The 27,707-nt window shown below is 37.4% G+C and overlaps 1 protein-coding gene across 3 annotated transcripts in view; it reads left to right on the top strand.

The window, feature by feature from the left end:
* Positions 1–27,707, top strand: part of SLCO2A1 (solute carrier organic anion transporter family member 2A1) — a 155,350-nt gene that overhangs the window by 81,433 nt on the left and 46,210 nt on the right. For all 3 annotated transcript variants that reach the window (XM_074214804.1, XM_074214805.1, XM_074214806.1), the window contains exon 3: positions 1,175–1,337. In XM_074214804.1, coding sequence (XP_074070905.1) covers positions 1,175–1,337 — 163 coding nt within the window. The remainder of the gene's footprint in view (positions 1–1,174; positions 1,338–27,707) is intronic.

Here is a 27,707-nt window from a genome sequence, read left to right as displayed (position 1 = left end):
ACTGATGGAATGAGCAAATCCATCAAGGTTGATCATCACCCCCATGTTGCTGTTAGGGTGTACAGTGTTTTTCTGGTTCTGCTCATCTCGCTCAGCATCAGTTCATCCCATGAAAATTCTAAGTTATCTTGGACTAGGGAAATGTATCACTCAGTCTTTCTATGGGTTCTGACCCTCTAAATTTTGGCTAGAGTCATCATTTGTTGGCTTTTGGAGTTTTGGGGAAAGGAGTTCCAGGGAAATGCTGCCTTCATAACTGCCATCTTGGCTCCGCCCCCTCACCTCTGCTTTTTAAAATCCTTGGTTTCCTTCAAGATTCAGATCAAATGCTCTTTTCTGCGGGAGACCTTTCCTGCTCTACCAGAGTCAGTGCCTCCCTGCCTAAGGTTGTCTTCTATCTGGGCAGCTAGCTATCGCAATGGATATAGCACTGGACCTGGAGTCAGGAAGAACTGAGTGAAAATTCAGCCTTAGACACTAGTTGTCTGACTCTGAGCAAGTCACTTAACTTCTGTTTGCCTCAGTCTTGTCCTCTTTAAAAAAGAGGAAAAAAGTAGCACCTACCTCCCAGGCTTGTTTTGAGAATCAAATGAAATAGTCATTGTAAAGGACTTAATATGGTAACTGGCCCAAAATAAATGTTCTCTGCTCTTGGTCAGTCTTTTCAGTCCTGTCTGACTCTTCATAGCCCCATTTGGTGTTTTCTTGGCAAAGATACCGTAGTGGTTTGCCATTTCCTTTTACAGCTTGCTTGACAGCTGAGGAAACTGAGACAGAGTTAAGTGCCTTACCTAGGGCATATGACTAGGATGTATCTGAGGTCATATTTGAACTCAAGAAGATGAATCTTTCTGACTCGAGGCCAACCCTTTATCCACTGTGCCACCTAACTGGCTGAACATTATATAAATGTTCTCTACTATTTTGTCTTTATTTCTATAAATCTTGTGTCCCCTATTAAAATGTAAACTACTTGAAAGCAGGCACTGTTTTTTGTTTTTCATTGTATCCCCCATATACATACTAAGTACCAATCCATACTAGTGGATGTATTGATTAATTGACCTCAGAAGTGACACCTTCTTTGGAGAAGAGATAAGGAGATCTCTCCTTTTGGATTACCTAAGCCCTGGTGGCTCCAATCTCACATGATGCTCTCTACTCTCATCCACAGATCAGTAACGCTATCCTCATCATCTTCGTCAGTTATTTTGGCAGCCGTGTTCACCGTCCCCGACTCATTGGCATTGGGGGTCTCCTGCTGGCCACAGGGGCTTTCCTTCTCACCCTCCCACACTTCCTCTCAGAGCCATACCAGTATACCCATATTATTAGGGGTAAGTAACTTCCCCCCTCAAACTCCCAAATCTATCCCAGAGATGTATGATGCCCATCTCTCGTGGAAACAAGCTCTAGTCCCACTAGAACAGTGAGAATTCTCATCCTTTCTTAAAGAGAAACTGATTTTTAAAAATGATTTATTTCAGGTCCAGAAAATGCATATGAAAGTCAATCAAAAAAAGGACTGAATACCACTTCCAGCTTCTTCATGAGCTGACTTTTTTATTCTTTCAAGTTCTAGATTTATCTTGTGTAGTGGAAAGGACAAAAGGCAGCATAGTATAAAGACATGGATTCTGAATTTTGTTTTTAAAAATATTTTGATGTAATAGTAATTATCTCTGAGGGGTAAGAGAAGGAAAAAAGTAAAAAGTACACAGCAGAAAATAAAAAATTTGGAAGGAAATATAAAAAGCAGAATAGCTTTGAAAACAATGTGTGCTAATTATTATATAGGATTTTTTTTTAAGTAAATAGTGTGGGGGTGACTAGGTAGCACAGTGAATAGAACACCAGCCCTGGAGTCGAGTACCTGAATTTTCTTTTTTTGTTGTGCTGTGTACATGGAAATAGGCTTTTTTGTCTTTATATATTTAAGTTTAAAATGAATTTAAAAAGAAAAATGAAAAAATTGATTATATTATTTGTTACCCTGTGTATTTAGTTTTATGCATTTAAAATCATTCTGTGAAGGAGTTCATGGGATTTTTTTTTTTTAGGTTTTTTTTTTTCAAGGCAAATGGGGTTAAGTGGCTTGCCCAAGGCCACACAGCTAGGTAATTATTAAGTGTCTGAGACTGGATTTGAACCCAGGTACTCCTGACTCCAAGGCCGATGCTTTATCCACTATGCCACCTAGCCGCCCCCATTATTAAGTGTCTGAGGCAGGATTTGAACTCAGGTACTCCTGACTCCAGGGCTGGTGCTCCATCCACTACGCCACCTAGCCACCTTCCACTACACCACCTAGCCGCCTCATGGGATTTATTAAGCTTCCAAAGAGGTCTGTTATACACAAAAAGAAATGTCAAGAACTCCTAATGTAGAGGATAAAGAGAGTTGGTCTCAAAATCAGGAAAAATTGAATTCAAATCCTGTCTCTGACACAGTTTAGTCATGTCACCCCTTGGGCAAGTGGTAGAAGTTCTCTGTGCTCTCTATGGCTATAAGTGGCTTAAAGGGTGCTGACTGTCCTGTGTTTGTAGGTGTTTCTTCACTAGAGAGTTCCTTATATCACTGAAATCCCAGGTCTTGTCCATATGTCTATTCCCTAATGCAAAAAAAAAATAATAAAAAATACTGAATTTGGAGTCATGGGGATCTATTACTTACCTAGCTAGGCTATCCTTTTTGAGATTCAGTTTACTCATCCGTAAAGTGATAATAATAATAATGTTTCTACTGTCTACCATTGAGACGCTGCAGTATGATGGGTAGAGTACCTACTTGCATTCAGGAAGTCCTGGTTCAAATTCTGTTTCTGACATTTGCCAGCTCTGCTCCTGAGCAAGGCACTTTAAGTTTTCTGTCTTAATTTTACTGATCTGTAAGGGGAGAGTCCCATCCAGACACTCCTATAGGGGAGGATGAGTTGAGTTCTATCGGCCTGCAAAGGTTGTCATGTGGCAAGGGTAGAGGATCATAGAGTTAGAGATGGAAAGGATCTCAGATGCTATTTAGTTCAACCTCCTATTTTTATAAATGAGGAAACTGAGACTCACAAAGTTTAGGCGATTTGCCTAAGGTCATTATAGTTAGTAAATAATAAGTACATAAGTAGTACATAATACCTACTAAGTGTGTCACTTACTGAATTAAATGATTTATAAGTATTACCTAATTTGATCCCTACAACAGACCTGAGGGGTAGGTTCTATTATTATCCCCATTTTACAGTTGAGGAAATAGAAGTTAAATGACTCACCCAGGGATACTCAGTGTCTGAGGTTGGATTTGAACTCAGGTCTTCCTGACTCCATGTCTAGTGTTCTATACGCTACACCATCTAATAGAGATAATATTTGAACCTGGTTTTTTGACTCTTATTAGGGGTAAAACCCTATGGAAATGTGAACTATTGCTTTAGTCTCTATTGTTCTTTGATGTCAACATTGTTTGTTAGTGTCTGCAATAAAAGCCTAGAGGTAGCTAGATTTAGAGACCCATAAATAAATTATGTGAAGTCCCCAGAGCTAAATGACACACAGGGCAAAGTTCAGAATTGTATGGAGCTAGGTTTCATTACTGATTCTAAAGTCAACTAGTTGAACAGCCTCAGGCAAAATTTTTCCCCCTTCATTTCTTCATCTGTAAAATGATAGTATTGGTGTCCCATCATATTTTCAAAGTATTTCTAGCGAGGTATTCCTCAGTAGAGATGTGGGAGCTAGGAGTATGGAAGAAAGCATAAAACTATTGTCCTTCCTTTTTAAAGAAGACCACCCCATCAGGAAGATGATACCATGACAAGCACATTAATAGGATTTGAGTGAGGAGATGCTGTGCTAAATCACCAGCCTCACTTCCTCCTCCAGAGTCATCTGGGTCCAGTGGTCAGATATGAATCAGGACAACTGGAGATAGCCCTGGATGTGAGGCAATCAGGGTTAAATAACTTGCCCAAGATCACACAGCTAGTAAGAGTCGTGTCTGAGGTCGGATTTGAACTCCTGTCCTCTTGACTATCCACTGCACCACCTAGCTGCCCTTATGGAAAAAGACATACACTTGAAGGTATGGTAGAAATGTTGATATGTTTTACTCGATTATACTTGTGTCTTGTAAAGAAGGGTTGTAAGTGACAAGGAGAGATAGTGTTGGTAAGTGATCATAGAAGAGAGCATCAATAAATCATTTAAAAAGGAAAAAAAATCTCTTCCTTCCAAATGTCAAATCCTATTCTATCTTGGTAGAAAGAACCTTCTATATAGGTTATGAATAATCACCAGAACATTGAGTGTGGACTCAGACCAAGTACCTTATAAGAAAAATGATGGTGTAGCAGTAGTAAATTTGAAATGGTTATAGTAATTTTAAAATGGGTTTGGTTTCAAAGGGTTTGGGTTTGACCCTAACCTTTTCCCCCCTTATTACTCTTTGCTTTTGGCAAGTGACTTGATCACCCTGGACCTCAGATCCTTATCTGTGAAATGAGAGGGCTGGACCAGATGACTTTTTATGTTCCTTCTGGCTCTAAATCTATGATCATATGGTTAGATAACCTTTAAGTTCCCTTATAACTTTAAATCCTATGATTCTGATCAGATCTTGAACGTCAGGGCATCACTCAAAGAATAAACCAGTACCCTGCAACAGAGGATTTTAGACTTCTCCAAAGCAATGTATAATATGTTTTTATTCTAGGACAAGGTTGTAGAACTATGCAGCAATCTAAGATGTTAGCACTTTGAGAGACCTGAGAGATAATTGAGCCCAAATCCCTTGTTTGATTGATACTAGACTGAGCCTTGGAGATATGTAGTGAGAAATATTTAAAGACACAAGATTCCATCCCTGGTTCTTTGTTGGTTCACAATCAATGATTATGCAACAGGAAATGTGGGTACCCAAAAAAGATGAAAGACAATCTCACAGTCTAATAGGGGAGAAACATGCAAATAACTATATAAAATTGGAAATCATCTCAAAGGAAGGCATTACAATACCTAGGGATGGGGAAAGATTTCCTGCAGAAGCTATAATTTTAATTGGGACTTGAAGGAATCCAGGAAGTGGAGGTGAGGAGAGAGAATATCCCAGGAATGAGTACAACCAATGACAATGGCCAGAAAATGGAGGATTGAATGTCTTGTCCAAGGAACAGTAAGGAGGCTAGTGCTACTAGACTTAGTATGTATAGCAAAGTGTAAGATGCAAGAAGACTGAAAAAGTCAGGAGAAAGGCAGATTATTAAGGGTTTTGATTGTTAAACAGAAGATTTTATGTTTGATCCTGAAGGTGATGGGGGTTTATTGAGTAAAGGAGTGATGTGGTCAGGCCTGGGCTTTGGGAAGATCATTTTGATAACTAAGAGGAGGGTGGGCTGGATTGGGGAGATCTTGATGTACTTTTTGGGAAGGGCCAATGAGAATGCTTCACTAGCACACCTGGCCATGCTCTAGTTGGTATACTGTGCATCAAAGGTTCTATATTGGGTCCTCCTCCCATACTCACACACCAGTGGCCTCAATATAGATCACAATCCTTCCAATTAGGGAGGTCAGCTTCAGGGTTTACTATGCTCTCAGGAATTCATCATCCCACATGCTTTTTTTCTTTCTTTTTTCTTTTGTTAGCAAGGGATGTTGAACTAGGTAAGAGGAGGGGAAGGATATCTTCAGTAATGAAGATGATATGAAAACAGAAAATGGACAGGAATAGGCACTAGACCTGGCATTTCATTATTATTGGGAGCTCCTGAGTCACCTTCCACTGCTGTAGGTTGGGACCTTCTCTGTAAGGATTTGTCTAAGGCACTAAGATGATTAGTGACTTGTCCATGGTCATACAATTAGTAATGGGGCAGCTAGTGGCCAGTGGGTAGACTTGGAGTCAGGAAGACTCATTTCTGGCCTCAGACACTTACTAGATCCTGGGAAAGTCACTTAACCCTTTGTCTTTGTCTCATTTTTCTCATTTGTAAAACAAGATGAAGAAGGAAATGACAAAACACTCCAATAGCTTTACCAAGAAAACCTCAAATGGGATCATGAAATGGAGTCACTAAAATGACTGAACATCAACAACAGTATTATTACTTATTATTTTTATTATCATCATAATTATCATTGTCATCATCATCTAGGATCACAGACTATGTTGTTGAGTCATTAGGGGATGACTTTAGGAGAGATATTCTAGTATAGAAAGTATATAGAAAGATAATTTTTGTATGGGGAAATTGTGAGATGGGCTATTGCTTATGTGATTAGTAGCAGGTGTAGAATGCTAATCATATCTCATAATCCTAATTCAGGAGAGAATATTGATTATATGGAGAAGATAATTGATATGAGAATGAAATTAATTTCTTTCTGTTTTAAGTTGAAGGTAGTTTTCCTAAAGTTGATCATAGGAAACCTAGATTTATTTTACATATAAGTAAGCTACGGTCCAGACAGGTTAGTGTTGAGTCCAGCGGAGGGAACTCAGGCTGACATCAATATGATGTATAAGCTGGTTCATTTATTGATCACAGGATACATACTTTTATACTCTACATTTACTTAACCAATTACATAAGTGTTTTAGCAAGAATTTTTTTCACATGCATACCTTGTGTATGTCTTAGGTAATTGTTTTCAGAACCAAACAGTGTTTTGATAAACAGAGTGAAAATTGTTTTGAGAACCAAACAGTGATTTGATAAAGAGTGCAGAAGGTAATTATCTCAGAATGCGCTATCTATCTGAGCCTGGGAATACACCTCCTTAGCTCAGACATGCAGCTACTCCCTTATCTAAGCTATGAAGTACATCTTGCTCGTTAAAGCACATAACTATTTCTGTGTTAACCTTTCATAGCTCTTAGCCTGGAACACATGACACAACAGGTTAGTAGCTTGCACAAAGTCACATAGGTGATGATTAGAACTCAGGGCCTCTGACTCCCATTCCACTGCTCTTTTCACTATACCAAAGAAAGTTTTCAATAAGGATGCAGAAGAAATCTTCAAAATGCAAAAGGGCTGAGTTTTTGAAGAAGGTGATACCTTAAAACTCTGATCTGCCTAACAGTGCATAACAACTAAATAGTTCCTGAAGGTGATAAGGAGCCTATGGAAAATGAAGGTGGATGAAATTCTCTTTTTCTCTGAATTGTTATGTCTAACCCTTCTCCTCCCTCTCCCCATTCCCCCTCCTTATTCTCTTCCTCTCTTTCTTCTTCTCCTGCTTTTCTTTATTCTTTTCCTTCTTTTTCTTCTCCTTCCTCTTTTTTCCTCACCCCTCCTAATTATTTTCATTATTATCATTACTATCAGTATGAAATTAAATTATTTAATAATTAGTCGACATTTATCATAGTTAGGATTTATACAATGCTTTAAGATTTGCAAAGCACTTTACATATATTACCTTATTTGGTCCTCATGACAGCCCCATGAAGTACATACTATTATTATTTCTATTTTTACACATGAGAAAACTGAGACTAAGAGATATTAAATGACTTAATCAGGGTCATGAGCTCATAAGGCAGGACAGACTCTCAAGCGTAGCCTTCTGTTCACTAAAGAACATGTTAAAGTTCTTCAAGGAAATTAGGAGCATGAAGACCCATTCTGCCAGGTAGCTAAATAGGTCCATCTCAGTCACACAGCACCACATTTCCCTGCCTAAAATTCCATTTTTAATTTGAACTGGGTTCCTAGGTTATGATGAACCCACATCATTTTCTCATTTTCTTTCCAATACACAATCTTTGTAGGAAGGTCTTCTGAAAACAATTACTTGACTTCTCATCCAGGAATGGTACATTAACTTCAGCCCACCCAGGAGGGAAATTCTCTGCATTTTATGTCTTAGGTCTCTTCTTGTTCTGAACTAAGCTCCCCATTTCTACAGGAGGTCTTTAGGAGGTAGTGAAAGCAGGCATGATTTCACTAAGGAAACACAAATCAAAATAGCTGGTCTAGCTTGGTTTGTATCAAACATTACATAATTCTAACAATAGGGTAGGTTGGTCTTCCACAGAGGAAGAGAGTTATTCCTAGAAACCAAAGTTCTGAGTAGCAATTGGACTGCTCCCAGAGGGGTATTCAGGTATTAGTCTAAAGCAATTCTAAAAATTTTAATCTAACATTTTATTTTTCCCAATTATATGTAAAAATCATTTTAATATTATTTTTCAAATGCTGAGTTACAAATTCTCTCCCTCTTTCTTTTCCCCATTGAGAAAGTAAGCAATTTGTCATGGAATATACATGTATAGTCATACAAAACACATTTCCATGTAAGTCATGTTGAAAAATAAAAAGATAAAAGCCCCAAGAAAAACAGAGAAAAGAAAAACTATCTTCAACTCTTATTCAGAGTTGTTTCCAGTTCTTTCTCTGGAGATGAATAGTCACTTTCACCATAAGGCCTTTGGAATTGTCTTGGATCATCATTTTTCTGAGACTGTCATTCACAGTTCTTCATCATACAATATTATTGTTACTGTGTACACTGTTCTCCTCTTTCTGCCCACTTCCCTTTGCATCAATTCATATAAGTTGTCCCATGTTTTTCTGAGAGCATACATAGAGCAGGGGTTATTAAATTATTTGTGTCCTAGACCTCTTTGGCAGTTTAGTTAAGACCATGAACTCCTTATCAGAATAATATTTCCAAATGTATAAAATAAAATACACAGAATTATAAAGGAAATTAATTATATTGGAATATAATTATCTATTAAAAAAAATGAACAAACCCAAAACAAACAAACAAACAAAACCAGGTCATGGACTCTACATTAAGATTTCTGATCAGAGGATTTTCTAGTTCCTTGAAATTTGGGAATGGAGAAAGAAAAGGACAGTGACTAACTGTGGTATCTACAGAAGTGGAGGGTAGGGTTCACAGAAAATTCAAATTCATTCAAAAGGGAATTTATACAGAATGCCATGCATCTGCAGAAGCCATCCAAGGCAATATCTGATAGGAGTGCCACTTTGTGATATCAACAGCTCCCATTGACAGAATGTTTTACATTCTATCAATAATTTGTTGGCAGATTTAAAGAGCTAAAAAGAGTTTCTCAATTTTACTGATAAGGTTACTAAAGCTCAGAGATATAGAAGTTAGAGCTAGACCCTTTGAGCCCATCATATAGTATTCTTATGGGGAACGTTTTTTGTAAGATCTTAAAATATTTCATGTACAAGTTATTATTAAAATGATTAAAATAAATTCAAATTATTATTGTTGTCAGTGCTCTTTTAGTACTTCCTATTTTTGGAAGTAATTAAAGTTAAGTGACTTGTCCAGGGTCAAACAGCTAGTAAGTATCTGAGACTGGATTTGAACTCAAGTACTCTTGACTTCAGAGCTGATGCTCTAGCCACTCCTCCACTTATATAGCTGTCCCCAGTATTCTCATTCATTCTCATTCTCTCTCTCTCTCTGTTTTTGCAAGACAGTGGGGTTAAATGATTTGCCCAAGGTCACACTGCTAGGTAATTATTAAGTGTCTGAGGTTGGATTTGAACTCAGATCCTCCTGACCCCGGGGCCAATGTTCCATTCACTGTGCTAACCAGCTGCTCTCCCTCCCCCATTATTCTCTTAAAGTAGGAGATATTGCCTTCTCTAGAAGACTGTCATCTTGGAATTAAATGTGGAATTAACCATTTTCAGAATATTATTTGAAAGAAATAATGATCACGACTACAAAGTTTGCTCATTTAACAAATTTGAACAACAAACATTTATCAAAGGCACACCTTCTGTAGACTCTTTGCTTGTAAATGGTCTTCAAATTGTCTCTTTACTCTCTGGTTATAAGGAAAATGGCTTAAATATCTTAATACCCTTCTCTTCTCCGTCTAGACCTGGATCTTCCTTTCACATGTTTTATTTTGTTTTTTTTTCCTTTCTTTTTATATTATCTGTACCTTCATCAGTTTATGAAACTCCTTAGTGTGAAAACTCCCCTTTTCAAAAGCAGATAGCATCTCAGTTGCCATTTAGAGTCTTAGAGAAATGCCTAGAGTACAAGAATTTGTGACTTGTCCAAGGGAACATGACCCTTGGGGTATAGCTAGGTGACACAGAAGGAAGAGTACCTGACCTTGAGTCAGGAAGACTCATCTTCCTGAGTTCAAATATGGCTTCAGACACTTTATAGCTGTGTGACCTTGGACAAGTCACTTAACCCTGTTTGCCTCAGTTTCCCCATCTGTAAAATGAACTGGAGAAGGAAATGGCCAATCATTCTAGTATTTTTGTCCAGAAAATCCCAAATGGAGTCATGAAGAATAAAACTCAACTGAAAAAATTATAGAACAACAATAATATGGCCCCTCTGCTTCTGAGGGAAGACTTAGATTCAGGTCTTCCTGACCTCACAGAAGATAGTTTTCTGTCTATTAAGCCAAGTTGTCTCTCCCATTTCATCTGAACATCTATAAATGTTCCCATATTGAGACTCAAAACTCTAAGTATGCACGTAACCTTGTGTAAGATCCCCAAGTAAAACATTCCATCTGACCGTTTTTTTATTTTTAACATTTTGCAATAATTTTAATAGCTTATTTAGTATTTTATTTTTCCCCAGTTACATGTAAAAACAATTTTAACATTCATTTTAAACTTTGGGTTCCAAATTTTCTCCTTTCTTCTCATGCATCCCCCACCCCCCACCCCTGCCCATAGAGAAGGCCAGCAAGTCAATATAGGTTATCCATGTGTACTGACTGCCCAATTCCACCAACTATACCCCATGCCTGCCACTCTTTCCCTTCTCAGCCTCTATCTTCTGGCTTTCCTGTCTTCAAGTCTCAAAATATAACCCCACTTTATGCAAGCAGTCTTGTATGTGCATAACTCATTGTATGCCATCTTCCCCTCCCCCAGCCCCCCCATTAGATTGTGAGTTCTTGACAGCAGGCCCTGTTTTTTTGTCTTTCTTAGTATAGGACTTGGCACATAGTAGCTGTCTCATTAATGCTTATTGATCTGATGTCCATAAAGTCACTAGTGATTCTGGGGATAAGAAATTTATCACTCATTAATATCATTCACAGAAATAATTATCTTTTGTTAAATTCCCATCTGTTTCCCTGAGAAGCAAAGTCACCCCAGGAGAATAAATGGAAAAGTCATGATAACCAAATATTTAAAGGGGTGTGGACATTCCAGAAATAAGGAAGATCTTGTTTTTTGAAAAAATGATTGCTAATATTGAAAATAAGCCAAGAAAGAAATATTTGGGAAATTTTCACAGGTCCAACTCACCTAATAAAATTTCAGAGTGGTATCTAAGTATCCAAAATATATGAAAAAGTTTCCTTGGACAGGAAGCCAGTCAACATTACCAGTTTATTGTAGGAGATAAGAGAAAAGACTTTTGAAATTAGTTAATCTGTTATGTTGGGTTGTGATCTATAAAAAGGTCTAAAGACCAAAACTTGAGGAAAATCTGCACTGAGAGACAATGGATGAGACATAGGCAGGAAGCCCTGTGAATCTGTCTAGGCTAAACAGCAGCACACAGTGCCAAAGATTTTATTTTGTGGGAAATTTAGAAATTAGTAAAGGGAAGCAACAGAAGAAATGTTACTATACAACTCAATAATTCTTTATCTTTCACCAAGAAACTTAGAATCTGGTTCCATTATTATCTGTACTAATCATAGGCAACTAGGGTTTAGATGCACTGTGTGCTGTCATTCAAATCCTCCCTCTGATGTTTACCAGCTGGGAGACCCTGGGTAAGTCATTAACTTCCTTCTGTCCCAGTTTCCTCATCTGTAAAATGAAGATAATAGTAGCACCTGCCTCTCAAGGATATTGTGAGGATAAAATGAGACAATATTTGCAAAGTTCTGTGTAAACTTTAAAGCATTAAATAAATGTTTATCATCATCATCATCACATATCACATATGTTCTCTGGAGCTCAGTTTCTCTTATCTGTAAAATGAAAACAATTGGCCCAGATCATTAAAAAAAATTTTCAATTTTGTCTTCTTTGATACTGTGAACCTATTTTTCATGCAGGTTCCCATTCTATCCTCAGAACATCCCTAGGGAGAATTATCTTAATCTAAACTTTGGAGGGAATGAAAATGTTGATGTCAAATAATGCCTGTTTGGTGGGTAAGAGTAGAGAAACTTTAATTTGCCAAAAATCACATAAGTAATAGAAGTTATCATTGGCATAGAATCCCTCTCCTCAGATTTCCAGCCCTGAGTTCACTCTATTTAAATTTGTGATTGACATTAATAATAATTTTTTTAAATTCAATTTTATTTTCAGCTCTGAATTTTTTTCCTTCTCAACTCCCCAACCTCCACAGTGAGAAAACAAGAAAAACAAAACTATGCAAACTTGTATGGTGAAGCAAGGCAAATTCCTGCATTAACTTTGTAAAAAAAAAAAAAAGCCTCAATTTTTATTCCAGGTACATTACCTCTGACTGGAGGTGGGTAGATTAATATCAATAATAGTGATTTAATACTCCTTCTACTACTAGTTGACATATCTAAGATTATTTTTTAAACACACTTAAAATACAATTTTTTATTTGCTCCTTATAACACCAGGTGAAGTGCTATTTTTTTTTTTTTTTTTTGCTTTAAGGTGAAAATTGAGCTTCAACTTGCTAGGGTCACACAGATGATAGGGAAAGTAAGGTTTGAAATCAGAACTTTCTGCCTCTAACTAATAAACCAATCTGCCCCTTCTAACTTTGTTTTTAACACCAGCTGAACCTGAAGTCACAAGAACTGAGATCAGCACCTGGTTCTGCCCCTTGCTTCCTTGTGGTCTTAAACAAATCACATAGGTCTTCTTGTTGAGAGCATGAGAAGGCAGCAGAGAAATAGTTTAGGACGTCATGTATGAGCCTCTTAGTAGAGATTTGTGATCTGTGATCCTGTTGTTTTAATGCTTAAAGTTACCTATGAAATAGAAATTCAACTTAGCTCTGAGAATTGATTCATGCATAGTTTGGATTTGTCCAGATTGCACTTCCTATGATCATGTACTAGCTGTGTGACCACTAGACCAAGTTCTTAACCTGGGATCTGAGAACTTAAAAATAACTTTTTTGATAGCTATATTTCCATTTTATGCCATTAAATTTTTTTGCCTATGTATATGAATAAAATTATGTGCCATTAAAACTATCATTCTGAGAAGGTGAGCCATGGATCTAACCAGACTCTGAAGTCATGGGTGGAACTTGATTAGAAGTGATTTGCAATCTGTGATTCTATTGTTTTAATGGATAAAGTTGCCTAAAAAATAGAAATTCACATTGGATTAGCTCAGAGAACTGATTCATGATTTAGAGTCATGAGCCAAAAGTGCCCACAAAAGTGATTCCACAAAAGATTATGAATCTGTCATCTAGAATTTTCTAAGTATCAGAGAATCATAATGTAAATCTAGAACTGGAAGGAACTTTATAGACTACCTAATTCACTCCTCTCATTTTATAGATTTAGAGAGACTATGTTCTAGGGAAGCTAAGTGACTTGTCCAAGGCTCCATGGGTAATAAATGACAAAGATTGGATTTCAACCTAAATCCTCTGATCCTAAAACCAATGTTCATTCATTGAACCATACTGCTTCAAGGCATCATACCATCTGCACTACTTAGCTTAGGTCACTCTAATGAGCCCCTGTAAATAAATCTGATTGACTCAGTAATTTACACAATTCTTCTTTGCTGACTTAATGTTCATTGAGTTCATATGGATTGTGGTCCATGAATAACCTTTTGTTTCCCCTCTTGGATGGCACTGTTTTGTATGCTGCCTGAAAACATCCTTGGTTAAAAAAAATTCCACTGACAAAAAGGAGGATATTCACCTCTTCTTGCTCCCACTTGATTTTGATGTCTTGTACTTTGTTTCTACATTGTGAAATTTTTTGTCCAATGTAATTTGGAGATTATAAGTATTTACAATAGTGATATCTATTAAAACCATGGTCATTTCTTTATGGATCAACATTATACTGGGTTGTTGTAGAAAGCAGTCCCATCTATGATCATGGTCTAGTTCTAGTATAGTTTGTTGGGTGAGTTCTCCAGAGTATTATGAGTTCCATATTCATTATAAGGTTATTTATTTTTTTGTTTGTCTGTGAAAAAAAGCAAGCTTCTGAAATATAATTCTAGCCACCAATTAAGGTCTTGCTAGAAACTTGGTAGGTACCATGATTGTTATATAAATGATAATGTGATCTTGGCCTTCTCTGAGAGACCTAACTTCAAGGCATATGGAGGCAATAGTCCCATTTTATTTTGCTTTAATATATTCACATCTATGTTCAGCTATGGGTACATGATGGGAAAGATTGTTAAGTTAGAGACAAATAAGAGAAGGGGTACCAGGAGGGTGAAAGGACTCTGGATCATATAAGAACCAGTCAAAGGAACTGGGGATATTTATGAAGAAGATTCAGGGGGAGAAGGGGAACTGTCTTTAAGTCTTTAAAGGAGTTGACTTCTACTAGGATTTAAGTAGACAAAATGAGGAACAATGGGGGAAGATGCAAAAAGAAAAATTTAGGCTCATGAAGGAAATAGTCATCATAATTGTTGTTGTTCAGTCATTTCCTTCTCCAATAAACAAGGAAACTGAGTCAAACAGGGTTAAATGACTAGCATAGGGTTACACAGCTAGGAAGTTTCTGGGGCCAGATTTAAACTCGGATCCTCCCAAATTCAAAGTCTAGCACTCTATCCACTGCACTGCCCAGCAGACATAATTAGAATTATCCAAAATAAAAGGGCTGCCTTAGGAAATAATGAATTATGCCTCATTGAAGATCTTCATGCAAATTCTGGATGACCAGTTGGTAGCAAAGTTGTAAAAAGTGTCTTGTTCAACTAGGGGTTGGACACTGAGGTCACTTTCAACTCTGAGATTCCAGAATTCTTCTAACTGAGGTAAAGATACAGGAGTTCTTTGTAGTAAATTTTCTGCCCAAGAAAGAGGTTTCTTCAGTGCAACACGACCTTGTTGGATTAGGTTTATTCAACCTCTGAAGGGGAGGAAATAGACAGCAGTGAAAAGAATTAAACATATGGATGTTATTATTAATCAGACTGTTTCAATTGCCCACAAGGAAAAAAGGAAAAAATAGCAAGAACTAAAAAAAAGTTTGAGGACTTAGTGTAATTAGATTCAATGTGGAAATTTTTAAGTTCACATTTGATGAAAAAAGATACAAAATACTAAGAAAAAGATGATAGAAAAACATCAGGTTTTCTATGGTATGTTTAATAGAAAAGGGTAAAAACAGACTCCAAAAATATGCAGGCATGTAAGAGAGTTTTATCTACTTGTAAAAGATTCAAAAAAAATTCTCTAAGAGGCAGTTTGGTGAGATAGATAGAACAATAAACTTAGAATTAGTCCTGCGTTCAAATCTCACTTCAGGGAGAAGAGGCACCCATTATACTCAAGCAACTGGATTTGAAGAAAAGATAAAGGATACCCCAGAAATTTTGAGGGAGACATTATGAAAAATGGCCAAAGGGTAGGTTCATTTCCCCAAAAGGGAATTTGTGATTATCCGGTCAGCTGAAATTAAAATATGATTTGAAAAATGAAGTCATTGATTCCTTTGAAATTTATACATTGTATGCAGTTTTGGTTCCCATAAATAGCTTTTCAGTGATATGGGGAATAGTTATTATTCCATTTTCTACAATTTTAAAAGGATATCTGAAGGTATTTGCAAAGAGGAGCCTCTGTTTCTCCCCATAGATAGCTTGGGACAATGGTCCAAGATTATTATGTTGTTATAGTGAAAAGGGCATTGGATCTCATTCAGATGATTTGGATTTCACATTTACTAACTGGATGACCTAGGAAAAGTTACTTGGCCTTGATTTTCTTATCTATAAATTGAGGATAATATTTATACCATCTGTTTCACAAGTAAATTGCTATGTAAATGTGAGTCTTGGTGTTATCTGAGAACATTTGATCATTGCTAGCATGGAGGACTTAGAACCTGAGGATTCCACTGACTACTTGGGATAATTTGTGTGTCTCAGAGAATGATAGAGTGGAAAGTTGAGTCTGTGTTCTTTGATTCTAATCACTTTACAATTTCCACATGCCATGTTATATCTGGTCCATAAGGATATTATGAGAAATCTTGTTCCCCACCCAGTCCAGTCTTTTACCCTGGTGTTTTCAGGGTTCAGACTTTGTTTAGGATTGGGATCCTCCCTGCTGCTTGCTATCTCAACTGCTGGGACCTTTGTTATTATTAAGCTATTGGGATTGCCCTGTGGCTCAAAGCCCTCTGCTGGCTTTCCCACTCTCCCACCTCCTGGACTTTATTTCCCCTTTTCCCCCAAAGAGACACACCTTCACTGAAGACCTTCCATGATGTCTACAGTTGAAAACTTCTTTGAATCTTCTCTTTTTCTTGGTGGGATCTGTAGTGTGAATGTCAAGAGTAGAGGCTTCATTTATCTTTGGTAGGGAAAAGGTCTGGGAGCAGGTTAGCTTTGTGGTGCCATCTTGGCTCCTCTCCAGAAGTATCAAGAAATCTTGTCAAAAATCTTGCTGGGGCAGCTAGGTGGTACAGTCAAGGGAACCTGAGTTCACATATGATTACAGATAATTACTAGCTGTGTGACCCTAAAAATTGCAAAATTTAAGATTCATTATGTCTATAATTATAAACAGTTAATTTTCTGGAAAATATACAAGAATATATACACCTTCTCCCATTGTTCTAAAAAGGTGAGAGACAACTTTTATATAATGATGCATAATTTGTCAGGTCACTACAGTGATTACTTTTGCTAAAATTATTTTTCTTTGTCATAATGGAGGATTCAACCTTAAGGTGGGAGGGAGGGAGAGATTCCTAGAAATGAATGTTATGTAAAACAAACAAAAAAAAGAAAATTTTTTTAAAAGAAGGAATTTAAAACAGATAAATGCAAACTTGTTAACAAGTATAACTCATATTAAAAAGGAAGTAAATAAATATATGTTTAGCATGCTAATTCTAAAAATAAACATTTTCTTTTCCTCTTTGGTCTTTTCACAATTTTTTTTCTTTTTTTTTTTAACTAGAAAGAATTTTTCCCTCATTCTTCCTTCCCCTATCCCAATAGAAAAGAAAAAAGAAAACTCCATGAGTCAAGGGTATTATTTATCCATAAATGAAATCTATAAAACCCTTGTAAATTAGTTATATCCAAAAAAATATGTCTCATTTTGCATCTTGAGTCCATCACCTCTGTTAGGAGAAATCATTTCTTTTCTAATCTTTCAGAAATGAAATCTACTCTTCTAACTGTTTTGAAATTAGACATTTACCTAATCTTTTGGTATTTCTGCTACTTTTCATCAATTCTCTGTGTTAATAAAAGTTTTGAGAATTAACAAGTTAGAGTACTTAGGATTACTATGACTCTTATTTCTTCCTTCCTATCGCACTTCTAAAAGACAGTCTTTTATTAAGAAGAAAGATTTTCCTGAGTGAGAATCAAAATTCTTTTGTCCACAGAAAAGGCAGTATATGTGGCAATGAGGTCTAGCTGAAATAGTATCATTAGGTCATTTTGGTAAAATTGGCTTTTGTGTATGAGCTCCCGCTCATTACAGTGATATTATGGGAAAACAGAGTTCCAAAATGTCAATTGCTCTATAAGCACACATTTGGGAAACAACTTGTCTGTAGTTTAAGATTTGCCCACACTAGGTTGACTTGTAGGTGTTACTAGTTTTTACAGGAAGATCTTTTAAGGAGGACAATTTAGAAGAATTAGGAAATGGACATTAGAGAACAAAATCATTTTAAAATAGACTCCCAAGAGTATTGATGATCCTGGACTTGGCATTTTTGCCATTATAGGAAAGAACACAGCAGGAAGCAGCAATATCTTTTTCATATCTTTTTATTGCATGGTACTTACCCTTTGGGACTTGGACATTTGAAAGTTTCTATACAACTCTCTCTCTCTCTCTCTCTCTCTCTCTCTCTCTCTCTCTCTCTCTCTCCTCCCCACCCCCACTCTCTCTCCCACTTCTAAATTCTCCCCTTAGTAAAACCCTGGGAATGATACAATCACAGGGAACAGTAACCACAGGGTAGGGATACCAAAATCCATGATGGTTCCCTCTATACTCTCTAGGAAGTATGAGGGGGCACCAAGAATGGGGCAGCATGTATGCAAATCAGTCAATAACAATTTATTGATGCCTGCTATGGGCACTAATATGATCTAAGTACTAGCATACAAAAAAAGAGGCAAAAGATAGTCCCTGGCCACAAGGAGCTTACAATCTAATGAAGACAAGATGCAAACATATATCCAAAGCAAGCTACCTAGAGGATAAATAGGAGATAATTAACAGAGGGAAGGCACTAGAATCAAGTGATTGAGGAAGGCTTCCAGTACAAAGTAGGATTTTGGAACTTAAAAGAAGCCAGGGAGTCAGTGTGGAGGAGGGAGAGTTTTCCAGGTATAAGAGATGGCTAGAAAAAATGCCTGGAGCCGAGAGATAGAGCATCTTGTTCACTGGACATTCTGGACACCAGTGTCACTGGATTGAAAGGTTGTGTCAGAGAGGAAAGGGGTGAGAAGATTGGAAAGGTGTGAAGACTAGAAGTTGTGAAGGGCATTGAATACCAAACATCTGAATTCTCTAACATATTTAAGAATTTATTTCATCTCAGCATTGTATGACTTTCCATCTAATTAATAATAATAATAGTAACTACATATAGACATGTATACGTATAAATATATATTTATACATACACACACGTATATATATATATATATATATATATATATATATATATATATATATATATATATATATATTAAACACTCATGGTCCAGGCACTGTGCTAAGCACACTCAACAACTAGGGATATAGGTACTATAGGTACTATTATTATCTCCATTACAGATGAGGAAACTGAGGCAGACAGAGGTGAAGTCATTTGTTTAGGGCCCCATAGTATGAGAGTTTGGATTTGTATTTAGATCTTCTTGCCTATCCCCTGTACCACCCAGCTGCCCCAATTAACTACCTTATAGTATGAGAGGTATACCTGCAAAGAGTACCTAGACGTTAAGAATAGGAGATAATATTGATAAAAATAGAGAGAGCTGGGTTCAAGACTCCTTGACATGATAACAAGCAAGCTATTTGACCTCTCCATGTCTCAGGAAAGTTACAGGTAAGTATCATAGCTATATCAGTAGAGAGTTTCCAGACCAGGAATTCCTTTCACTCAAGAATATCTGAATAAGCATTTTGTTCCTCACCCTTTATTTTCTCTCACTCAACTCTCCCTACAAAGATGAAGGCTCATTTCTTTGCATTCTACCCTTAGTCTCTCTTTTTCCTTCATCTATGTGATCATTCTCTCTGCTATAGACTCTCTTCCTTCCTCCTTTCTTCCATGTTGCCCTCCAGGCTGTGGTTCAGCTTAGGAGATGGATGACAGTGACTCAGAGAAAAGATGTGGGAGGTTGTCTATAAACTTAATGACCTTGGGGACTCTATATAAGCTGACTGGGGCCCACTATGACCAGAGATGCTTTCTTGTATCCATTCTATATAAGATGTTCATTCATGATTCACCATCATATGTGTACAAAAGCAGCAAAAAGGTCCTAGAGGTTTAATTGAAATTCAACATTTTAGGATCCACAGTGAGTCAGAGTTGACTCACTCTCAGCTAGGCGTGGGGCTGGGGGAGCTAAAGGAGGGGAAAGGTCCTGGCCTGTTTCATGTTAGCATTTCACAGCTTTGTGAAAATTGGGTCTAACCCAGAGCCTAGTTTGTATTAGGCAGAGAAAGAATGTACTCTGATGAACCCAAAGTCTTCCAGAAGTTCCCTCCTGGTGAAGATGAGAAACAGATTCTCATATTCACACAAGGGCCTCTTGTCCCTCTCCCAAACCTTCCCCAACATGTATACAAATTGCCTTGGAAATCTCAGTCTATGGGTACCTTCTTAGGATTAGGGGAGTTGGGGAATACCAGAAACTCCAATGGACTTTCCACAAAGCAATTCAGTAGGCGGGAAAACCATTTCCAATCTTCAATGGATGGAGATGGAAATGTGTTTCTGGGGATTCTAGGAAGTCCAAAGGAGTCAATGGCCCATGTTCTTTGGTAGAAGATCTGGATACTGTTATTCATCAAGTCAGTTGTCATGGTGTCCCATGTGTTAATTAGCTGGGTTTCCTTCTTCCAGTTTAGACTTTCCCTGAGAAACACCATATATACTATGGCAGCTCATAGGGACCCTAGTAAATGTAAGAAAGACTACCTCTACACAATAGAAGGAGAAACCAGATCCAAATTTGTCTTGAGGGGCAACTATTTACCCTCCTCCTCTGTATTCTGCATTCTACTTCCACCTCACTTACCTGAACTAAATGGGCTATCTTTTATGGACTAGGGTTTTTATGGGACTATGATTTAGTAATGTAAGGTCTGCTCAGTGTGGAAGTTCCCTCAATCAGTGACATTAAGAAAGTTGTTTGGGGATACTGAGACACTATGATTCACCCCAACCATCTTGGAGTTACTATGCATCAGAAGCAGGATTTGAATTCACTTCTTCCTGTCACCAAAGTCAGTTTGGTAACAATAATACTATGAACTTTTGAACTATCTAAACAGACTATGCTTTAATTTTTTTCTCACAGCATCCTATATTTGCCAAATAATTCATTTCATGGGGAATCCCTAGCTAGAGTACAAGGAAACAGTAAAAACTTAAATAATAGATTGTCCTAGATTTGGCTATTTAAAAAAAAAAACATAGATGATGGCAAAGCTAGAATGCCCAAGGGATGGACCTCAGCCCACAGTACTTTAATATGATATTTAATTTAATTTATGTCAAATATCATTTATTAAGGGAATCTTATTGTTCTTAGTAGCTGGGCACATGAAACAGAAAACAGGTTCCTAACCTCAAGGAGTTTACTACATAGAATGAAAAATATACACGAGGTTACAGCGTGATTACAAGCTGAGTGGCCTTGGGCAAGTCATTTAACTTCTAAGTTTTCCCATCTTGGGAATTAAATTGACACTCAACTTGTAGAGTTGTAAGTATAATATTTGAAAGGTGCTTGGCAAACCTTAAAGTGATGATGGTGATGAATTGCATAGGAGAGGTCAAACAGAACAGCATAAGAAAAGTGAGGGGAGATCACTTCTAGCAAAGTGGTTTACAGAACCTTGAAAGAAAAATTTTTAATGGATGTGTGTTTGGGCCAGAGAGGAGTATGTTTCAACCATGATGAGGGAACAAATTGGAAAATTGCAAGTAATAACATAGATGAAAGAAGACTGAAGAGAATCCCACCTCTGACACTAGATACTTGTATATCTTTTGATCAGGAATTTTTAATCATTTTTCGGTCAAGTCTGACTCTTTATGATCCTATTTGGGGTTTTCTTAATAAAGATACTGGAGTGGTTTGTCATTTCCTTCTCCAGTTCATTTTAACAGAGGAGGAAACTGAGGCAAGTAAGGTTAAGGGACTTGCCCAGGGTAAGTCTCTGATGTCACATTTGAACTCAGGTTTTCCTGACTCTAGCCTCTGGTGCTTGATCCACCTAGCTACCCATAGAAAAGTCATCTAACCTCCCTTGACTTTTTTTTTAGATTTTTTTTCATTTGTTTGCAAGGCAATGGGGTTAAATGGCTTGCCCAAGGCCACACAGCTAGGTAATTAGTATGCCCAAGGCCACACAGCTAGGTAATTATTAAGTGTCTGAGGCCAGATTTGAACTCAGGTACTTCTGACTCCAGGGCTGATGCTCTATCCACTGCACCACCTAGCCACCCCTGTCCCTTGACTTTTGTTTCTTCATTTTTAGAATTAGATTGTGGAGCGTCTTGAAATTCTGTATTTTATTAGTAGGCACTTGGAATCCACTGCAGGTTTTTAGATGAGAGGGTCACCCATTAAGACCATGTCTTGGAAAGATTACTCCGACAAAAGAGGGAAGAATAGAGTGGAAAGGGAAAAGACTGGAGTTAGGGAGACAAATTAGGAAGCTATTTGGTTGTTGTTATATGAAACTAAGTGGGGTAAGAAGAACCAGAACCGAGACATTGGCAGTAAGAATAAAAAGGGAGAGAGGAGAGACATGTTAGTCTTCTATGTAAGATCCTAGGATCTCGAACTAAAAGCTACCTAGAGATCAGAGGAAAGTAGATTCAATTTTGAAAAGAGTCTCATTTCACAGATGAGGAAATGCAATGAAGTGACTTTCCCAAAGTCAAGCAGACTTTAAATAGTAGGGTCTGTATTTGAACTCAAGTCTTCCTACTCCATATCTGAGGCTCTCTTCTGTACACCAAGTTATCTCCTGATACTTTGAAATTGCTCATTGTGTATGTGAGCTGAAGACAAAAACAAAGATCCATTCCTCCTTAAGAAAAGGCTTAGTGAGCCCTACTCATTTCCTGTTGCTATGTCACACCCACAACCCCAACATGTTCTTTTGGCCTTGATTCTCAAGCCACTTCTGATACAACTCGAGGTTGTTCCCTGGCAGCAAGTAGCATCCCACAGGTGATGGCAGCTGAAGCTTTGATGTCCATTCGGTTGGTCCTCCCCTTCACCTCATGTCAGCTCTGGGACTGGGTGGGCTGGTTTGAAGATTGGTTTGTGTTTTGTAAATGAAGTTTGACATGAAAGCCATTTGAGGGGGGTTTGTGAACAAAGCAAAACAGAGTTAAAAAAAAAAAGAAACCAGAAGATTTGGATATATTTTGTTCAATTAAAATAAACCAACAACCAAAAACCTCTAAGAAAGAGTTTTATCTCCCTTATGTCTCTGGATGCTGTAGAATGTTAGTGGTCCCTAGACTTTTGCTTCCCTGGACCATACCCAATCCTGACCATTTAATGCAGTCACCGGATGATTTCTGTGGCATTACTCCCTCGTGCATGGACTCTTGCCCCATGGCTACAGGCCAGTGTAGTCTTAATAACCTGGTCAGCATTTTTATGGGTTTTCATGACCATAAAATGTCCCACAAAATTAAATTTGCAACTGCAAGTCAGCAACAGTGTTTTAATAAATGTGAATTTAGTAAAACAACAAGAGTCAGGGAAATCTAACCCCTTGAACCAGACCTAATAAAAAACCTAAATATTATGATGCTCTCTCTTTCAGTCCTATCCCCCCCACCCCTTCCAGAGTTGAATGGGACCTTCACTGTCATCAAGTACAACCTCCTTATATTATAGATAAGGCAGTTTTATAAATGAAAGGTCAGGTGATTTGTTCAAGGCCAACAATAAATGGAAAGCAAAGGAAGGTTTCAGAATTCTGATTTCCCGATTCCCTATTTTCAGTGTTTGTTTCATCTATAAACAAAGATATAAATCTGAAAATTCTTGCCTAAGGATTTTTTATTCTATTAGGAAAAGTAATTTTTTTTAAATCATAGATAAGTACATTTTAAAAATGTACAAAGTAAATATAAAGTAATTGTGAGGAGGGAGAGTTAGCAATTGAGAGTGAAAGAGGTGTCCCATTGTTCTGAAGACTTTCCCTTTATAACACTTTTTGTTGTTCATTTTTTAGCTCTTTTGTAAGCCCAGTGGGCAGGGGGAGTGTCTTGTAAAGACACTGGAGTAGTGATCATAAGTAAAAAGAGGGTTCTAAGTACTTCTCTCCTTTCTTCTCCCCTCCCCCATTATTCTTCTCATTCTTTCTCCCCTTATTTTCTCTCTTCCCCACCTCCTTTCCCTTTCCTCTTTATTCTCTCTTCTTTCTTCCTATCTTCTTCCCTCATTCTTCTTTTCGTCCCTTTTCCCCTTATTTTCTTTTTCTCTTCCCCACTTCCCTTTCCTTCCCTCCTTTTCTTCTTTCCTGTCTTCTTTAATCTTTTCTCCTCTACTATCTATTCCTTTCCTTTTCTCCTGACTCCCTTTTTCCTCTTCTTCCAACTTTTGCCACAGATCATTTAATAGATGAGTAAACAGAGGCAAACAGAGTTAAGTGACTTGCCCAGGGACCACAGCTATTAAGTGTTGGAGACCAAATTTGAACATGAAAAGATGATGAATCTTTGTAACTGCAGATCCATTGCATCACCTAGTTGCCCCTTTATAATGCCTACATCTTGCATGTTATGCACTCATGCTGGATTGTATACATTTTTACCTCAATCTTCATAACCTTTTTTGAATAACAACTCACATTTACCTAATGCTTTAAGCTTTGTAAAACATTTCGCATACTTTATGTCATTTGATCATTCTAACAACCATATAAATTAGGGGTCATTATTATCTCTATTTTACAGATGAGAAAATTTTGTCTGAGATTTTTAAATTATTTGCTCAGAGTTATTCCATTAGTGGATGTCTGAGTCAAGGTTCAAACTTGGGCCTTCCTGACTACAGGTCCAGTGCTCTCAGCCATTAGGGCTATCTGATTACCAGTTAGTATTTTTATTATTTTTTATTTATTTGTATATGTATAAATGTATGTATTCACATTTTACTGGATGAAAGAGAAGCTACTAGGGCAGCTAGGTAGCACAGTGGATAGATTACCGGCCCTGGAGTCAGGAATACCTGAGTTCAAATCCAGTCTCAGACACTTAATAATTGCTTAGCTGTGTGTGACCGTGGACAAGCCACTTAACTCCATTGCCTTGCAAAAAACTAAAAAAAAAAAAAAAAAAAAAAAGAAGAGAGAGAGAGAGAAACTACCAACTGGCTTAGTGCTCAAACTTATACCAGTTAGTATGGGATTAATAACCAGGTTCTAAATAATGGTATCTAGTACAGATATCTTCTCATCAGACAAGTGCATATTATTTTTATTTCCTTGCCAATGATTTTTTTTAAAAGATCAAATCATCATAGATCCTGCCTATATGCAGGGAACAGAGAAGATATGTGTGTGTGTGTGTGTGTGAGAGAGAGAGAGAGAGAGAGAGAGAGAGAGAGAGAGAAGTGTAATCTCAAGGTTAAGGTGAAGAGGGAAGAGGTGTGAGGAGGAAGAGGAGAATGGATAGTAGAGGATAGATAAGCTGAAGGGAAATATGAGAAGGAAATGAAAAAGAAGAGGGGAAGAAAGGATAGGGAGAAGAGAACAGAAAAGGTTGGGAGAAGAGGAGAGAGAAGTCAGGAGGAAAGAAAAGGAATGGATAGTAGGGGAGAAAAGATGAAAGGAGAAAACAGGAAAGAAAAAAAGAGGGGAGGAAAAGGGAAGTAGGGAAGAGAGAAAATAAGGGGAGAAGGAATGAAAAGAAGAATGGGGGAGGGGAGAAGATAGGAAAAGAGAAGAGAGAAGTACTTAGAACCTCTTTTTTATTTATGGAATACTTATGGAAAGCATTACAAATTTGGGTGGAATCTATTAGTTGCAGATAAAAAGTAGATAAACAAACTTTCATAGTCTTACCCCAAAACCAAGGTGGTAGAAGACATTGCTTGTAAGAGGGGAATAGGTATAGAAAGTCTGAACAACTTTTTCATGCTAGTCCTGTGCCTTAGTCTTAATAAGAAAGCATTATTTTACAAGTTTCATAAAGATATAAACACATCATAGTCCAAGTTCCTACAAAATCTTAACCTCTATTTATTAATGCCAGCATCAGGTGCCTTCTGAGAATTGCAGACCCAAGTTAGTGCCCTGACATTTCTCTATATTCTCTGTCTGCCTTGCACATTTCATTGAAATCTGTTAAATTAAATCCTAATATATTGGCAACCATCTTGTTTCAAGATAGCAAACAAAACTAATAATCAATGCAATGGTGTAGCCTGTTGCCTTTTCACAGTTTATCAAATTTAGCATCAATTAATCAACTTCATCTAAAGATGAATTAAAAATCAAACTAACAGGCATGAAGCAGGTGCAACAAGGACCTACCTTCCTTTATTTGGTCAGTTGTCAGCTGATTGTAAGCTTGGGATGATCTGCTGGTGATTTGTTAAAAACTGGATTACTTGTTGGTAGGTGGCACAGTGGATAGAGTGCCAGACCTGGAACCAGGAAGACACATCTTCCTCAGTTCAAATCTGGCCTCAGACACTTATTAGCTGTATGACCTTTCTGGTCTTTGAGAGTATTTTGTTTGTACCTGTTCTGTGCACCTGCTACTCTGATTTGTAAGCATTAGATTAGATGAGTGATTTCATTGGTAAAGAGAGGAAATTCCCATTACCAGGGCAGATAAGTAATTTATCATCTTAACTAGCCAGCTCACTGTGATGTTCAGTGAGTTTTTCAGGTCTCACATCCAATATGATGAAGATTTAGGACTTGAACTCATGTCCTGTCATTTGGATTCTGAGACTGGTTAAGTTACCACCTTACATTCTCTCCACATTCTCCTCTGTGCAGGACACTGACTTCCTTGACATTCCTGCAAAAAACAACCAACCAACCAACCAACCAACCACTCTTTTCTCCAGGTGTTTTCACTTGTTGTTTTCCATGCCTGAAAGACTCTCCCTCACTTCTGTCTCCTGGCATCCCTGGATTTCTTCTAGAGTCAGATAAAATTTTACCTTCTTCAGGAAGTCTTTTCTAATCCCTCTTAATGGCATTGCCTTCCCTTTGGTTATTATTTCTGGATGGATGAGAAAAATTTGTTCCAATCCCTTGAAGGTGTCTGTGGAGAGTTTAGAGATGGGATGGGTCAGACATAGAAGATACCAAGGTTATCAGTTGCATCCTGGGACATCACCAGTTGTGTTGATTTTTGTCCTGTCATTGGACTTTGTTGACTGGAAGAGAGAATGAGGTTAATCACTTTGTGCCGCTCTGCCTCATTTAAAATGCAGTTTATATGGAAATCAAGACATCATTCTATGTCATTGGTCTTCTTCAAAAACAAAGGACAAAACAATTTCCTATTTATCCTGTTTATTCTTTGTTTGTACATAGTTGTCTTCCTCCAGCAGACTGAAAATTCTTTGAAGACAGGGACTGGTTTTTTTGCCTTTCTTTGTATCCCAAGTCCTTATTAATAAGTCCTTGCTTAATGATTGACTCTATTTGATTTGGACTATAGTTCTCCTCCTTGAGTATAAGACACTTGAAGACAAGATCAGTGGTTTATACTCTACAATGGCTAGCATAGTACTTTGACCACAGAAGATGTTTAATCAAAGTCAAAGAGATTCAGGAACATATATAGTAGCTTCTTAGGATCCTAAGAGAAACTGGAAGAGGGTCAGCTGGTCCATCTCTCCCATTTGACAGAAAACAAAACTAAGAAGAGTCAAATGATTTACTCATAGTCATAGTTAGTGGGACCTTTCTACAAGTGGCAGAAGTGGGATTTAAACCACAGTCATCTGTTTCTAAATTCTTTACTCTTTCCATTTTATCATGTTTCCTTCCCCTTTTGGGAGGTCTTATAAATGTGAATTAAATTGAATTGAATTGAATTAGAATTTAGTGAATTGCCTTATGGAACAAGAAATTGTATGTCAGCCGTTTCCATTGCAATGAAGAAAAACATTTTTTTTAAAAGGGAAGGAAATGGAAACAAAAACTCCTCAAAGACCACAGCCCAGAGGAGTACCATCAACAATGCTGATTGTTTAAGATGGGATCGAATTAAAAACAGAGGGGCTGATGCAGCTATCTTCATTCAGGCCAGATTCCTGTCAACTGTCGGAATGAGCCTCCAGGCTATACAGTTAATGC

This window comes from Macrotis lagotis, chromosome 1 (genome assembly GCF_037893015.1).
Source record: "Macrotis lagotis isolate mMagLag1 chromosome 1, bilby.v1.9.chrom.fasta, whole genome shotgun sequence".
Taxonomy (NCBI): Eukaryota; Metazoa; Chordata; class Mammalia; order Peramelemorphia; family Peramelidae; genus Macrotis; species Macrotis lagotis.
This window is presented reverse-complemented; position numbering and strand designations above follow the sequence as displayed.